The 18130-nt window shown below is 40.7% G+C and overlaps 1 protein-coding gene across 2 annotated transcripts in view; it reads left to right on the forward strand.

Moving 5' to 3' along the window:
• Positions 1-1949: 1949 nt before the first annotated feature.
• The window catches only part of ANKRD22 (ankyrin repeat domain 22), a 29776-nt gene continuing 13595 nt past the window's right edge, over positions 1950-18130 (forward strand). For both annotated transcript variants that reach the window (XR_006270893.1, XM_043476883.1), the window contains exons 1-3: positions 1950-2182; positions 15076-15267; positions 17262-17369. Coding sequence is in view for 1 of the 2 variants with exons in the window: in XM_043476883.1 (XP_043332818.1) it covers positions 2162-2182; positions 15076-15267; positions 17262-17369 (321 nt within the window). In the remaining variant the exon portion in view is untranslated. The remainder of the gene's footprint in view (positions 2183-15075; positions 15268-17261; positions 17370-18130) is intronic.

An 18130-nucleotide genomic window follows, 5' to 3' on the forward strand; every position in this document is an offset into this window, starting at 1 on the left:
GAGGAAAAGAAATTCAAGAGCTCAGGTCTTGAATCCTAGCTCCTTAATCTTGACCAGAAAGAACCTCAACTGATCAGAGTCCCATCCATTTGCTTGGGATGACTGAACTCTTTTCTCATGAGTGTGTGTTTTAATTCTGGGAACGTTTAGCGCTTTGCTGTGATTGTGTTAAGTTCAGAAAAAATGTGTGAATATTTTGTATTATATTTGGTACCAAATATAACAACTTCCCTGGTGGCTCAGCTGGAAAAGAATCCACCTGCAATGCAGGAGACCTGTCTTTGATCCCTGGGTTGGGAAGATTTCCTGGAGAAGGGAACTGCTACCCACTCCAATATTTTTGCCTGGAGAATTCCATGGACAGAGGAGGCTCTGAACTGGCAGGCTACAGTTCACGGGGTCACAAAGAGTTGGACATGACTGAGCAACTTGCACTTTCACTTGATATATAAAATGTCTGGGCTTCCTAGGCTCTAGTGGTAAAGAATCCACCTGCCAATGCAGGAGAAGTAAGAGAACTCCATGGGTTTGATCTCTGGGTTGGGAAGATGCCCCTGGAGCAGGAAATGGTAACCTGCCCTAGTATTCTTGCCTGGAAAATTCCACTGATGGAGGAGCCTGGCAAACTACAGTCCATGGATCTGCAGAGAGTCAGCCGTGACTGAGTAACTGACTGTTCACACACACACACACACACACACACACACACACACAATGTCAACAGTGCTTAAGAGATTTGGCATGTTAGTCTATTTGACCATGTGGCCTGGTGATTCCATGCAAAATGTATTGTTGTTGTTCAGTCACTCAGTTGCGTCTGACTGTTTGCAACTCCATGGACTGCAGCACACCAGGTTTCCCTGTTTTTCATCGACTCCCAGAGTTTGCTCAAACTCATGTCCATTGAGTCTGTGATGCTGACCAACTATCTCATCCTCTATTGTCCCCTTTTCCCCCTGCCTTTAGTCTTTCCCAGCATCAGGGTCTTTTCCAATGAATTGGTCCTTGGCATCAGGTGGCCAAAGTTTTGGAAGTTCAACTTTAACATCAGTCCTTGCAATAAATATTCAAGATTGATTTACTTTAGTATTGATTGATTTGATGTCTTTGCAGTCCAAGGCAGTTTCAAGAGTCTTCTCCAATACCACAGCTCAAAAGCATCAAATGTATAATAGAGATTTTAGACTTATGATTTTTAAATGGAATATTACAAATTAATTTGACTAAATTTGAAAAAAGAATGTTTAAGACAATTTAATATTTGTTTTATTAGAGTAAGTTTAGTTTATTCAATTCACAAGATTGTTTAGCTGTGAAAGTATTACTTGTTATGCTCAGAATTACAGTGCTTATAAAGGAAAATCAAATATGGTAGTACTATAAGTATAATTTAAACCTTTCAAGGTAATTGAATTGACTAGAATGTAAATGGGATTAATTTTTCCAAAATTTAGTTTCTTTTTGAGTTGCTCAAACTTTACTCAGAGATGCCCTTGAAAGTCATTATGAGTATACTTATGTATTTAAAATAGTATAGTTCACAAGTTGACTTTATTATTTTAATTAGTTTATATCGAAACATCAAGAATATTAAACAAACTTATCTGTGAATAAAGATAGCAATAATCCATTAGTTTCAAAGTGGATTTTTCACAAAGGTCAAGTCCTGTGCCAACATACATGGTTCTAACAAGTGAGTTTGTTTGCACTTAGCCTTTCTCAATAGCCACTGAAAACCAGATTTCAATAGGAAATGTCCCAAACACAGTACCCCGTTTTGAGCCGAGTCCTTCCTGACCCTGTGAAAACTTTTCTTCCCCCTTCAACTCTGCTTCCTTCTTTTCACATGTCACCATTGGCAGAGGAGATATGACTCAGAAACCGGTTCCTCGGGGTTGTAACAGTAGATGACGCAGGACTTCGGTCATTCATTACACAGTAAACTAAGGCCCTCGTTTCACTGGGTTGGGCTCACTGGAAGGTGTGTTGCTGTGGGCTGCTAGAAGAATACTCACCGGCGTCAGAAGAAATGACTTGCCGCTGACCGCCCTGGGCTTCTAGAGACCTTTCCCTGGACTGGGAAGGATTTGGATATTAACTGGAAATACCTCAAGAAGGTTCAAGAAGCAGTAGAGGTGAAGTAAATCTGTGAAGGACCAGTATGGGGATCCTATACTCTGAGGTATGTAAGTTCTCTGGAAATGAGATTCCCAGGGTGTTAAAACTGGCTCCTGCTTTTCAAATGGAACTTCCTATCCCTGTTACTATGTCTCCTTTTCTTCTGTCTAACTTTCTGTAAAAGTATTAAGTCCAAACAAGGTCCTGTGTGCTAGTCTTTTTGATCTGTTTAATATTTTTAAGGCAATAGTATCTTGCAGCTCTAAAACTTTAGCTAGACAGAGCCATAGCGTGTACAAGTCATGATGTCCAGATGTTTATGGGGGTAATTTGGATCCATAAAATGAAGTTTATGAAGATAGAGTTAATGGAGTTGTGTTTTCTGATGTCAAATATCCAGGGGATAAGGAAAAATTGTCCTCAGCTGAATTTTCTAAACAGACAACAGATAGCCTGGTTCTTTTATGGAATCATTTGTATAATACAGAGTAACACCTTTCTTCTGGTATTTGAAAGGAAATTCACCTCTAGCAATTACTAATAAAGCCTGCCCCTATATAGGAGACAGATAAAAACAGAATGCATTTTGATATTTTTCTTTTCACATCTGATGGATACAGAAATACTTTCTCCTATATTGAGAGTAACCAGTTAGAATCAAATAGATTTTTACTAATGTTTTAAAGGAGAACAGGAGAGTGATGTTTAAACAAGAGTCCAAGAGAGGAAATGATGTTATTGTTCACGATTTGCTCCCTCTCCTCTCTGACACAAATAGCCTGTCTGTCCGCATTTCATTGCAGACGCTTGAAACCTCTTTCAGCAGTGGAACCTCTTTGGGTGGTTCATCTATTACTAAAGGCATTTTCTCAGTGTTGGCAGTTTTGTCTAATGCCAGGTGTGGGTTTGTGTTTCTGTAGTCAACTTGTTCTTTAATTAGTTTATATTTCTAGGTATGTCTTGCCCAGCGACTTTAGGCTGGTGAAAAACCCACATAGATGAAAGTGTCAACATGTATAATATTCTAAAATGCTACTCTGGCTTTTCTTAAACCCTAGATTGCCTAAGCGCTGGGGAGAGGAACTTGTTGAAAATGCAGTTTCAAGGGCCCCCACCCCAGAGATTCTGCTTCACTCAGTTTGGGGTAGGGTCCAGAAACCTGCTTTGTAGAGGAGCCTCTCAAGTGATCCTGATGTAGGTAATCAGCTTACCACCTCTTGGGAGAGAAACACTGGTTTAGGCTAGTGCTTTTCAAACTTTAAAGTGCATACAGGTCACTCAAACATCTTTTTCAAATATAGATTATTATTCTGTAGGTCTGGCTGGGCCTAAGATAATGCTGCTGGGCCAGGACCACAGCTGTGAGAAGCTAGGCTATAGTTTTAGCTGTTCCCTTCTCCAAGGGATCTTCCCAACCCAGGGATTGAACTCAGGTCTCCTGCATTGCAGGCGGATTCTTTACTAACTGAACCAACAAGGAAGACCAGACTGTAGTTTAGGCCCCAGGAATAATTACTTACAGAAATCTCTGTGTGAGCAGCTTAATTGTTAATGGCCTGCTGATGCGGCAGGTGGTTGAGTCAAGGCAAGGCAAGACATAATGAGTTACTTAGCAGTATCAAAGAGAATATCCTCAGAAGCAGAATGAATGGTTCACTTTTCAGATATATCGAGGACAAAGCAATGTGGAATTTACTGTGATATTTGAAAGCAAATACAACCACCACATGCACACACACACATCACATGCTTACACATATCCGTAAAAGACTTTAACTTACCCAGAAACTCATAGGTAATTATTCAAAGCTCATAATTAATATTGAATCATGGATAGTATTGACTGAAAAACACATGCACAACCCTAAAGCTGAGAGTTATGTTTTATTCAGCAGACACTCTGAGGATCTCAAGCCCAGAAGGCAACATCTCAAGTAACCCTGAGAAAACTGCTCCGAGGAGGTGAAGGGGAAGCCAGGATATATAGGAGCTTTGCAAGCAAAGGCAGGTAGTAGGAACAGATGATTACTAGAAAGAAAACTAGTTATCTCAAGTTAAAGAATTTAGTGCTTTTCCATGTATGGAAAGACACCAGAGTCTGGGCTCACTGAAATCATTTCTTTGATATGCATCTCAGTTATCTCAGGCCTATATCCTGGTTTTCACATCCTGAGTGTTCTCGGGGCTCACTGTAGGGAATGGCCGCAATCTGCTGGCTTCTAGATGGCAGGTTATTTGTTTTCTTCCTGAGTTCCCTCAGGGCTCATCAGGTCACCTTTGATGGTCAGAGGTGGCTGCAGTCTTTGATGACTCTGACATCCTTTGTTTACTGATATGTCAGGCAATAAGGTAGTGATGGGATAAAAGGTATTTCCATGCAACTCAGTATCAAATGATACTACTCGAGTAACTCAAAGAGGTACTTACAACTTGGGCTCACATAGCATCTGAACAAAAGAACGAGTTTGTAGATCAGTGGCAAGATGGAAGGAAAAGAACTTTGAATTCCTAAGGCAGAAAATTGAGGGAAGGCAAATACATAAGATAGCTAATGGAAGATGAGAGCTAGTTTCTGTAGATTGCTTTGTTGCGTTCTCTGGGCTGACAAAGGTAGTTTTGTGTTTCCTGGTAGAGAAGGAAGGGAGACACCTTCACAAATTTATATCCTGTTTTTAGTTAAATAGGAGGGCAGAGAATAATCTTTGTATATACTTTTTCTCAATTGCTTTTACCTCAAAATAACTGTTCCATTAAGAGGTGAAAATTGGGGTGCATATTCTGCTATTCTTTAGAGTCTTGCATTGCTAATAGTTATGCTATTTTATATTAATAGCTATTTATATTAATATCTATTTATATTAATACCTAGCATATATATACTTATTGAGATACAACTGACATTACATTAGTTTCAGGTGTATAAAGTTATGATTCAATATTTGTATATATTGCAAAATGATCACCACAGTAAGTCCAGGTAACATCCATCACCATAGTCACCAGGCTTACATGCATCCCAATGACTTACTCATTTTATAACTAGAAATTTGCACCTTTTGACTTCCTTTACCCATTTCCCCCACCTTTCACCTCCTTCCCTCTGTCTCAGGCAACCACCAATCTATTTTCAATATTCATGTGTGATTTTTGTGTGTGTGTGCTTGATTTGTTGTTTTTCATTGTTGTTATTTAGATTCTGCGAAGAGTCAGACATGACTGAGCAACTAATCACAGCACAAAAGTTAGAGCATCTGGTATTTATCTTTTTCTGTGTGACATACTTCACTTAGTATAATACCCTGAAGGTTCATCTTTGTTATGAGCCCCTGCTAAGGTGCTTCAGTCACGTCTGACTCTTTGCAACCCCATGGACTGTAGCCTGCCAGACGCCTCTGTTCATGGGATTCTCCAGGCAAGAATACTGGAGTGGGTTGCCATTTCCTCCTCCATCTATGTTGTAACAAATGGTAAAAGAAATTTGTTCCTGTTTAAGGCAATGGCAACCCACTCCAGTACTCTTACCTGGAAAACCCCATGGATGGAGGAGCCTGGTAGGCTGCAGTCCATGAGGTCGCTGGGAGTAAGACATGACTGAGCAACCTCACTTTCACTTTTCATTTTCATGCATTGGAGAAGGAAATGGCAACCCACTCCAGTACCCTTGCCTGGAAAACCCCGTGGACGGAGGAGCCTGGTAGGCTGCAGTCCATGGGGTCCCTGGGAGTCGGACATGACTGAGAGACTTCACTTTCACACATTGGAGAAGGAAATGGCAACCCACTCCAGTGTTCTTGCCTGGTGAATTCCAGGGACGGGGAAGCCTGGTGGGCTGCCGTCCATGGGGTCGCACAGAGTTGGACACGACTGAAGCGACTTAGTAGTAGTAGTATGGTTGAATAATATTCCATTGTAGATATAGATGTACCACATTTTCTTTATCCATGTATTCACTGTTGGACATTTAAATTATTTCTAATATATTTTTAAGAAAGAAGGAGAAACTAACACAACATTGTAAATCAATTATACTCCAATAAAATTTTTTTAAAAATAGAAGGAGAGAATGAGTGGGTGTCCCAGAGTCATTCCTAATGCCTACAGTAGGGGATATGCTCAGAGCTCAGTGAGAGAACCTAGCTTGGAGTGATCACCCCCGGTTACACAAGCCAGACTTTTAAACAGGGCTGATTCGTTTAAACTCTTATCACACATATCTGTTCATACTGTTTACAATAATAACAAACATGTACTTTGGACTTATTATGTGCCTGGCTGTGCCTGCCAATGCAGGACATGTAAGAGATTCAAGTTCCTCCCCTGGGTTGGGAAGATCCCCTGGAGGAGGGCATGGCAACCCATTCCAGTATTCTTGCCTGGAGAATCCCATGGACAGAGGAGCCTGGTGGGCTACAGTCCACATGGTTACATAGAGTTGGGCATCACTAAAGCGACTTAGCATGCATGCACACATGAGGTAAAGACAGTTTCAGGAACCTGCTCAGAGTTAATGCAACTAGAGAGTACTTACTGGCTAGAGACCTGTGTACATTCAGGGAAATTCTGCTTACCTGCTGGTGAACCTGCTAAACTCTTTCTCTAAAGCTCTCTAAACAGGCATGTCACCCTCCATAAAGAAGCTGGTCTTAACCACTCTGCTCCCCATGAAGACACACTACGGCCCTTTCCCTTAGAAGAATAGGGTACTAAATCCAGGTGCCAGTGAGGTACATCTTACTCTCAGCTGTAGAGAAGTGTTGCACTGGAAAGTACTGTTGCAAAACAAAAATTAGAAAGCAGGAATATGTATAAAAACTTAAAGAGCTCAAGAATTTGTGCTTAGAAGACCTATAGAATCTTCTCTAAGCTCTTATGCTTGTCAGCTAGGGAGTCAGGCCTTAAGAGGAATATCTAGAGAATCATACCATAAATGATGTAGCCCTTTAAACTTTAGGAAAGTTTAATGTTAAAATTACCTATGAACAGAGGTGCTTACACACACACACACACACACACACTCTTAGTATTAATGTTTTAGAAATGAATCTATTTTTCAGATAGGAAAATGATGCCATAGAAAAAGGGCATATGGTTTAAAGAAAAGCGGGATCATATTGGAATGAACAGTGTCCAGAGAAAGCAATTTCAGCTGAGCAGGGCTTTTTGGGAGAGCTGGTACCCCTGAGGAGGAGAGCTCAGTGGGGAGAGAAAGAGAGATGTAATGAGTGGAAAGGCCATTGGAATGGAAATCCAGAAGACCTGGAATTTAGCCCCCATTGTGCCAGAAACTCTTGGCCCTTACAGGAAATCATTTAGCCTCTCCAAGTCACAGTTTTGATACACATAAAACAAGAGGGCTGGGTGAGATCCAGTTCAGCATGAAACACTGTGTCATTCCAGACAAGGGAAAAGGAGAAGCAAAGGCAGTTGGAAAAAAAAAAAAATCCCTCCTCATAATTTTACAAGCTATATCTTCTTTGTTTGTATATTGCTCCCTTTGCAAAATTTTGGCATTATGTATTTAAAAAGAGCACCAAAGAGCACCCAGTTGTTTTCTTGATTCCTTCCTTGTATATTTTAAGTATTTTACAAATGATAATAAGGTACTAAATCATTTTTCAAAGAGGAAATGATAACTTCAATGTATGAGCAGAAACTGGAGCTAAGTGCTAATAAATATTTATTCACACATTCAGTCATCTATTTGTTTAATCAACAATATTTATTGATCACATACTACATTCCAGGCACATACTAGTTCCTGGCACATAGTGATAAGAAAATAAAAGTGGATCTGGACCTCTTGGAGCTACCAATGTGAAATGAATATACAAACTGAAAAAAAAAGAACTAGATGCAGTGAAAAGAGGAAGCAAGGAAACAACAGGATAAAGAGTATCTAAGACAGGTGTATATGTGGAATTAGATTTGACCTGAAAGGCTTCTCTGAGATAGTGACATTCGAGCTAAACTCTGGGGAAAATGAATCAATCTTAGAATCTAGTCTTGGGGATAGTGTCCTGGACAGAGGGTGTATGTGTGGAGAATCTGAAGCATGGGAAGTTGGGGCAATTGGAATAACCGAGCAGTGTATGCAAGGCATGCTGATGAAAGCAGTTCATCTGGGTACAGGCAATAAGAAGTTTTATCATCTATTCAGAACTGTGCTTGCATGCGCTCAAGTTATGTCTGACCCTTTGTGACCCCATGGACTGTAGTCCATCAGACTTCTCTATCCATAGGATTTTCCAGGCAAGAATACTGAAGTGGGTTGCCATTTTCTTTTCCAGGGGATCTTTCTGAGCCAGGGACTGAACTCACATCTCTTGTATCTCCTGCATTGGCAGGCAGCTTCTTCACCACTGTGCCACCAGGGAAGCCTGGAATTTAGAGAGTAATGAATCTGACTCCGGATTGATTTGCTTTTTGTCATCACTGCTCCAGGGATTCTAAATAATGTCAGCTTAACATGGTCCTCCAAACCCTTGGGCAGAAAGTCCAGGAGTACAGGAAGCAGTAAGTGTAAGACTAATCTCTGGCGGTCTCGACCGGTAGCAGCTTGAAGCAGAGTTTGAGCTCCTGGCGGATTGGTGTCAGGCCACGGCAGTGAGAGTGTCAAATCCTGGCCACCAGACCACCAGGACCAGTGATCGGTGACAAGGCCCTGGCCCCTCAGCTGTGTGCAAATGAATTTCCATGTAGAGGAGGAAAGTTGTGAAGCAAGTAAAGTGTTTATTAGGAGGAAAAAGAGTACATATGGAAAGACACACAGGCAGGCTCAGAGAGAAAGAGTGCTGTCCTCGTGGTAGTTTGAATTACTTTTATGGGACATTTCTTCTGGGTTTCCTTTGGCCATTCACCTTGCTTGGCTTGCTTCTGATATATTTGGTGCATCCCAGGACCCTCCTAAGTGTGCACATGTGTCTCTTAGCCAAGACGGATTCTAGCAAAGAGGCCTATGGGAAGTTGACATCACTTACTATGAGCTGATGCTGCCTCCCTTTCTGACCTTCAAGGAGCCTTTCTGCACACGTGTCATCTGGAAGGTCTCCTTGCCTTCGAGAATGAGGAATATGTGATCTTTTATCTCTTACCTGGGTAGGGCTCAGCTCCTCTCTTGCTCCAGCTATTTCGGAGTATGGGAGGAGACTCCAGCTGTTCAGACTGGGGCCCGTCTGTCTCCTGCCTCAACATGACTTCCTCCTCAAAGCTCTGAACTTACTTCTTTGGTGGTCTGAGCTGGTGGGGAGATACAGGGCTTCTGATTTGCTAAATCTAGCAGTGAGAACCCACGCTTCCTCTGCCCCTTCTCCTCAAACAAGCCTTTGCTGTCTCCTGGTCCTCATCCCTGACCGCAAGGCTTCTGTCTCAAGTGTGGTAATGATGCTTCTTTAACTTTCTGGCGGTGAAGACAACATCACGTTCTCAAGAGTATCTTTGTTGGAGAAAGAACACAAAATAGATAAATGTGTGCCTTGCCTTGATTTCCCCTTCACTGTTACGACTCCTTATAACCCAACCACCGCTGGGACTATCCTTCACATAACGTAGTGGATGTAAAGACGACAGACAAACAAACAGCAACATCAACAAAAAAACACCTTGTGCCTTTCTAAAATTTGTCTGAAAGAAAGAATTTACTAAGAAATTTAAGTCACAGTATGTGAAGAAAGGAGTCATCAGAAGGAAAGGCTTGAGATTTATTTGTACAAGTAAAATTAAACCTTCATTATTATTGTTCCCTAAAATTTCTTGAATTGAAGAGGAAGAAAATGCTTTCTCGACTTTTCTGGGGAGACATTTCGTTAATATACAAGGCTCTTTACCTGAACCATGTTGCATCAAAAGCCACTTATCCTTCTCAGAAGTTGTTAGGGAACATTTTAATTCCCCCCCACACTCCTTTTTTGCCATGCTGTGTAGCAAGCAGGATCTTAGTTCCCCAGCCAGGGATCAAACCTGTGCTCCCTGCATTGGGAGCGCAAAGTCTTAACCGCTGGACCACCAGGGAAGTCCCAGGGAACATTTTAAATGAGTGGATCTTCAGCATGGAGAGTGTTAATAAGCAACTTATAAAGGCAGAGTTCCACATCATCTTTCTTTAGACTGACAGTTAAGGAAGATCCTCTACACTTAGAGGGAAGCAATACTGAGGATGGGCGTGGTGGGAGAAACTTTGCTTTTAGAGAATCTATAATGGTGCAGGCAGCTCAGGTTCTTCCATGTTACTAAAAATGCAAACTTATGGACTGTAAGCCACCAGGCTCCTCTGTCCATGGAATTCTCCAGGCAAGGATACTGGAATGGGTTTGCCATTCCTCTCTCCAAGGGATCTTCCCAACCCAGGGATTGAATCTGGGTCTCCTGTATTGGCAGGTGGATTCTTTACTCTCTAAGCCACCAGGGAAACCTGAAAAGGTGGGATACAAAGTGGGACAGAGGTGGGCTTCTAGCACCCAGCTCTCGACTATTTTTAAGGCCAGACATGGACACTTCCTCTTCTTCAGGCTGATCTGCAAATTAGATGGGCATGAGGAAGATAAGCAGGGGAAAATCAATCAAAAGTTTGATAACATGTTTACATGGGAGAGACCCAGGAAAACTGAGTAGCTCGCCAAAATGGCTGAAATCTTGACGTTAAATACCATCTTCAGCTAAATATGCAGAGGATGTCGGGGTAGTGATTTGAGACTTCAAAGGGGAGGAAGGCAATTCATGTGAAGATGAAAAAGCAGAGAACTTCCCTGGTGGGCAGGTGGCTAAAACTCCATGCTCCCAAAGCAGTGGGCTCAGATTTGATCCCTAATCAGGGAATTAGATCCACATGTCACAACTAAGACCTGGTGCAGCCAAAAAAACAAAACAAAACAAAACAAAACAAAAATAAATGTTTTTCTTTAAGAAGATGAAAAAGCAAACATTCAGTAGATGGATGTTTGCTGGGCCTGCAGAAACAGTGGGACACAAAGTAGACTCTGATCTTTAGGCTTTGCTGAGTTTTCCCCATATTCCTTGCAGAGATCTCTGGTGATAGCCCTATTCTGGAACGGGCCTTTTTAAAAAAAAAATTATAGTTGATTTACAATGTTGTGCCAGTCTCTGCTGTATAGCAAAGTGATTCAGTTTTACATATACATACATTCTTATTTTTAAATATTTTTTCTATTGCAGCTTATCCCAGGAGACTGGATATAGTCTCCTCTGCTGTACAGTAGGACCTTGTTGTTTATCAATTCTAAATGTAATAGTTTATTTATATCCACCAACCCCAAACTACCAGTCCATTTCTCTCCCTCCCCTCAGCTCCTTGGCAAGCACAAGTCTGATCTCAACCAATAGTCTATGAGTCTGTTTCTATTTCATAGATAGGTTCATTTGTGCCATATTTTAGAATCCACATATAAGTGATATCACATGGTATTTGTCTTTCTCTTTCTGACTTACTTCACTTAGTATAATAATCTCTAGTCGCATTAATACAGCTGCAAATGGCATGAGATTCTGTTTCCATATAGGTCATTACTGGGCATTGAGTAGAGCTCCTTGTGCTATACGGTGGGTTCTCTATCCCATCATTACTCTTTCAGTAATTATTTATCTGATGACCATCTCTGCTCATCTTCACTGGCTTCTATGTTTTTAAAAAATAATTATAAGGGTATGGTTTATGTTAATTGAAGGTTTATTATGAGTCAGATCTGAGCTATGTGCTTTATCTATACAGTCACACTTAATCCTTTTTGTAACCTAATAAAGAAGATGTGATTATTAAATGAAGAAACAAACTGAACACAAATTGTTTAAGTTGTCCAAAGAGCACAGTTGTTAAATGGCAGGGCTGAGATCGGAACCTAGAAACTTTGTTTCCAGTGCCTGTATTTATAACCACTTGAAACTACCACCTTGTCTCTAAGAGGGGTAGAACTTTGGCTGGACCCTGATACTTCCCTCTGGGTACCCACTGGCTCCCTCTTAGCTTTCACTACCAAACTTACAACCCAATCCAGTATTCTCTTCTGGGAAATTCCACAGATAGAGAAGCCTGATGGGCTACAGTACATGGGGTTGCAAAGAGTCAGACATGACTGGGTGACTGAGTACACACACACCAAACTTGCCACAGATTCCTCTCTGATCACACTCTTTAATTCTTCTTAATCCGAGTACTCAGGCCCATATAATCTGCCTTCTGCCCAAGCCTGTGTGAAATTGATCTCTGAATGGTCATTAATGATCAGATCCAACCATCTTTTCTTGAACTTGACTTTCTTAATTCTATCTTCCTTCTTGGAACTTTTAAACTTTTTCTTTTTTCAGCAGATATTGCTAAACACAGAAACTGTGTGTCTAGGATATAGGGATCCTAGGAATGATGGAAAGATAAGATCAGGTCAATATTGTAAGTAATGTTGCTCAAATGGGATTGAGAAAACACGCCAAGGCACTGGGCAACTTTTGCAGGAAAACTGTCCACTTTTCCTTTCCTCCTCATATTTAGCTCTCAATGAAGATTTTGAGCAGCCCAAGCAGAGGGAACTTTGTGTGGTGTCCTGTGTGAACTGTGGGCTCTTAAAATGTTTGAGTATTTTAAGAGAATCTGGAAAGCCCGATTATGACATAAAAAACTCCACCTTTTAAAATATTGTCAATAAAAATTTTAGAAAAAGAAAAATTAACAATTTGGATAGGATGTCTAACCAAGCCAGGAAGACACTTTACTTTTTAACAGAAAAATTAACTCTAGAACCACCTGTTTTTAAGTTTTGGAAACCATCACTTCCCAAACGCTAGTCCATCAGTAGTAGTGATAAGAGGCAAAGTTTCACAGGTCTATGGTTAAATTTTTAAAAAATGAAATGGGTTTTTCCAAACAACTAAATCTAGCTAATATGACAGTTTTTTCCTTCTGATTACAGACTGGCATCTGTTGTCAGTGCTTTTATGACTCCGAGCTGCCCCCTAGTGGAGATAGCATGTAGAACAGCATAGAATTTTCTCATCTGCTTGTACAAGTCATCCAACAAATCACTTCTGTGTGATGTCTAAATAAAAGTTGAGAGTGAAAGTGTAGTCGCTCAGTTGTGTCCAACTCTTTGAGATCCTGTTGACTGTATGTAGCCGCCAGGCTCCTCCGTTCATGGGATTTTCCAGGCGAGAATACTGGAGTGGATTGCCATTTCCTTCTCCAGGGGATCTTCCAGACTCAGGGATGCAACTCACACTTCCTGCATTGCGGGCAGGCTCTTTACCGTCAGTTAGACATAACAATTTAATTTTATAATTAAAAAAAGCTTTGCCTCCTTTGCATTTGGGCCATATCTTTTTCTGTCTTCTCTTGCAACCACTCTGACCACTATTTCTTTACCTGTTGGCAGATACTGCTAATTAATTTAATTAGTACTTGTTTTAGTCACTAAATTATGTCCAACTCTCTGCAATTCCATGGACTGCTGTCCACCAGGCTGCTCTGTCTGTGGGATTCTCCAGGTAATAATACTGGAGTGGGTTGCCATTTCCTCCTCCAGGGGACCTTCTTGACCCAGGGATCGAACCTGTGTCTCTTATGTCTCCTGCATTGACACGTGGATTCTTCACCACTTGCCACCTGGGAAACTCATAAGCAATAATAATAACTTCCATAAACTAAGTATGATTCATGTGCTAGGTATTTTAAGTGCTTTTTAATACAGTCTAATTAAAATCAATCTGAAAATATTTAATGTTTTTCTACTCTGTTCCCAGTGCTGACCAACACTGCATGAAACTGATCTCTGAATGGTCATTAATGATCAAATTCAGCAATCTTGTCTGGGGCTGCGGTGGTGAATGGAATTAAGTAGTCTCTATTCATGTGGAATTTCTAGCCTGAGCTTCAGTGCTTCCCCTCACTCACTGTGCCCTCAACACCTCCTGATTCACACTGGTGTGAAACACACAATTATAAATAAGAAAAGAGGTATAATTATGTCAGTTGCTGTAAAGGAATGCTGTAGCCAGGAAAGACTTAGATAATAGGAAAATAAGTTATGACATGAAGGGTAAGCTAGAAGTTAGCCAGGTGAGGAGACAGGTGAAAAGTGTTTTGATTTGTTTAGCTTGTTTGTTTTCTAGAGGGGGTAGTAAGGGCAGAGGCCCTGATGGGGGAATTAAACATCGGCTTCCCTGGTGACCCAGTGATAAAGAATCCACCTGCCAATGTAGGAGACATGGGTTTGATCCCTGGGAAAATCCTCTGGTGAAGGAAATAGCAATCCACTCCAGTATTCTTGCCTGGGAAATCTCATGGACAGAGGAGCCTGGCAGATTAGTCCATGGGGTTGCAAAAGAGTCTGACATGACTTAGTGACTAAGCAACAACAAATTGAAAAAAAGAGAGAAGTCCAGAGGGAGAGCAGAGTGGGGAAATTAGGCAAGATTAGGTAGGTTCAGAAACTCCCATCATGCATTGCCAACTTCCTTATAATTCTTTATAAAATAAAAAGCATCTAGTTGCAAGTAATTACATAATTCAATATTTGTCTGAAATAGGTCTTTCCCACTGTGCAGAGTTCCTTGGTGGGGTGTGCGGGAAGGGGGCAGGTGGTCATATGTCTTTGACCCATTACTTGGCTGCCCTGAACTCCTCCCATAGGCCGATTTCATTTTAAGTAAAATCCTGCTTTCCTGACAGACATTAATCCATGAACCCAACATATGATTTCCTTAGTGAGTTGGTAATATTGTATTCATCCTTTCACTCACTGGTCTTGGATGAACATGCCTGTGTGCCAAGCAATTTAGGAAATCATGAGGTTCTAGTCCTTAAGACTAGACATAATGGAGACCCAAGATCTCATCTACAAAGCAGAGGACTACTGTTCCAAAACACAGAATTTCAAGGTATCAGGTGATTTTTTTTTTTCCTGCTGTAGTTTAATTATTCCTGTATTTCAAAACCTGCTTTTGTTTTCCTCTCCTCAGCCCATCTGCCAGGCGGCCTATCAGAATGACCTGGGTCAAGTGTGGCGGTGGGTGAAGGAAGATGGCAACTATATCAATGTCCAAGACGGCTTTAATGGAGACACCCCCTTGATCTGCGCTTGCAGGCGGGGGCACATGAGAATTGTTTCCTTTCTTCTGAGAAGAAATGCTGATGTGAATCTCAAAAACCAGGTGAGGCTGTGACTACGGTAATGCCTTTCCCCTTGGCCCGGTGGAAGCAGTGGACGTCATTTGCTTGTTGTTTGCAGTTCTTAATATCAACAAAAAATTTTTTTGGCCTTACTTTAGAGAGACTGACACTTACTGAGGCCATGTTATCAGGCTAAAAAGCAAAATAAAGCATAGTTCCATGAGCAGGTATAGTTCCATGAGCAGGCATATTTTGTGGGTTTTGTGGCAATTATGTCCTTGCATTTATGAAAAAACAAAACAAAACAGGAATGGTTCACTCCTTTGTCTGCAAAGAGCATCTTCCTTTCTTTTCCTCCTTCTCCTCCTCCCCAGGCTTCTCTTTGCCCTTCTTCTTTCCCTGCTCATGTTCCTCACTATTACAAAAGTTAATTGGCAAGAGTCCCTGGAAAACAAGTATTGATCTGGTACTGCTATTTCATTAGTTAGTCTTTTGTCTACTATGTCAATGTTCTGATCTCCAGAAGATTCTATAATTTGCTTATGGAATAAAAGAATTTCAGTAAGAAATTTGCAAAGAACAAATATGAGGCTACTTGAAACCAGACAGGAGATGCTGTGAACATCCTTTCAGAACCCCACAGGAACGTCCAGTATTGGCATCACAGTAAAGCCAACATTTAAAGGACACTGAGTAAATATAAAAAGTCACTTTTTGTAATAATTGTGAATGCCCAGAACCCACTGAAGTACATTCAATGACAGAAAATAGCCCATAAGGCCCCACTTGCCCCATCCAAGTCACTTCAAAATCCACATTTGGAGTAATAATATATTATCAGAAAATGGGTCACTGCTGGATCTTCTTGTTTGTGCTTCCCATTTTTTGTGTTGTTGGGTTTAAAAGCAAGTCATGGCTGGGCTGCATCTAACAGATAGGCAGTTTAATGGAGTGTGACATGATTGCCCCAGCACCCAGCTGAGGAACCAGGTGGGTGGCCTTGTGGTGAGAGGGGGTGGCCAAGACAGATGTTTCTGGGTTCATGCCCTCTCAGGAGACTTGGTGGTTAAGAGGCTGAGGGATGTTTGTCAACACTGGGAGGAGGCAGCTTAGCTCTGTTTGGCAGAGAACCTGAGCCAGCCTGCTCATGGAGATCATGGAAAGGACTTCAGTGGATACTTAGGTAGAGATTTTATGAGAAGTGGTATTTGGTTTGCAATTTGAAAAATACTTTTAATGTTTTTTTAAAGGTTTAATCACTTACATTTTCCCCCATTATTAATTCTTACACATTAATAATTTGAACTGATGCTTTCTCATTTCTTAGGTCTGTGAACTGCCTTCAGGAAGTTCCCCTAACCTAGGAGTTAGGAGTAAGGACTCCTAACTGGAGTCCTTAAAAACAAACAAACAGAAAGCTCTGGTGTACCATTGATGATTAAGGAGGGGTGGTGGTGGTAGCTTAGTTGCTAAGTCGTGTCTGACTCTTGTGATCCCATGGACTGTGGCCTTCCAGGCTTCTCTGTCCTTGGGAATTGTCCAGACAAGAATGCTAGGGTGGGTTGCCATGCCCTCCTCCAGGGGATCTTCCCAACTCAGGGATCAAACCCAAGTCTCAAACCTGCACCTCCCACATTGCAGTTGATTCTTTATTGCTGAGCCACCAGCAAAGCCCAGATTAAGGAGTAACTATAGATTTTCATATTAAATTCAGTCCTTTGTTTATATCTCAATGTATTTCCGCCCCCCCCAAACTAAAATGAGTGTAATAATCCATTTTTTGATAATTTGTAAAACGTGCATTTTATTTACTGTCTTCTTCTGTGGCCCAACTTTTCCTTTAGACTGTACTGTGTTCAATATTCTGGTCAATGGAAAATGGGGTTTATTTGTTAGATGTACTCTTCAGAAAAGGGTGCCATGGGTACCACAAAAATAAAAATCACAGACTAAAGTTTTTGATATTATAATTTCAAAACCTGAATTTTGACAAAGTTTTTTTTATTAATAAAGAGTCCTTTTATGAATTTTTTAGAAACAGAGAACCTGCTTGCATTACGCTGTGAAGAAAAGATTTACCTTCTTTGATTATCTACTCATTATCCTCTTAATGCCTGTCCTGCTTATTGGGTATTTCCTCATGGTGAGTACAACACTCATGAGATGAGTGAGTAAGAGATTGTCAGCATGAGTCATTAAGTTTTGCTACACTGGTGAGATGTAAATAAATGGTAACAAAAATAAGCTCTTGGTTTGTATTCTATAAATGGCATTACCAACATATATGCAATGCTATGATTGAAGTAAAGAAAGAAGAAAGGAAGCCAGGTTAATCAATCAATGATTAAATAATCTATGCAATGCTTATTTGGAAAAATAAATTAATTTTGATTACAAATCTTCTGAAGGAAAAGCAAAAATTCTAAATATTAAAAAAAATCCTCTCCCTACTGTTTATTTTCTCTCTTTTTTTTTTTTTTGTAAGGAGAGTGTAAGTCTGTACATATCTTTCTGAGTTTCTAACTTTTACAACAGATCCCAGGAGATTTGCACCAGAAGCTGACAAACATAGGGGATCTTTACAGAGAATTTGAAGCCCACCTTTCCCCTTGGTTGATTTATTCATGCTTGAAGGAATCTTTGGAGTGCAGTAACCTGCTTACATAAAGAAAGATGCAGTTGGTATATGAATACAGTCATATTATGAGTAGAAAATGAAGCTTGAGATTTTTTTCCCAAATAGAGTGACCGATTTGCACTGACTTATTCACTTTTTCCCATCTTCTTCTGGCAAGTTCCATGTCTGAGAGATGACTCAACATATATGCAATTTATTAAGTGACCAACTCCCTTCCCTTCTTGCTAATAGACTATGGGTGTCAGTTATAATAGTCAACATAAGCT

Source organism: Cervus canadensis, chromosome 8 (assembly GCF_019320065.1).
Source record: "Cervus canadensis isolate Bull #8, Minnesota chromosome 8, ASM1932006v1, whole genome shotgun sequence".
Lineage (NCBI taxonomy): Eukaryota > Metazoa > Chordata > Mammalia > Artiodactyla > Cervidae > Cervus > Cervus canadensis.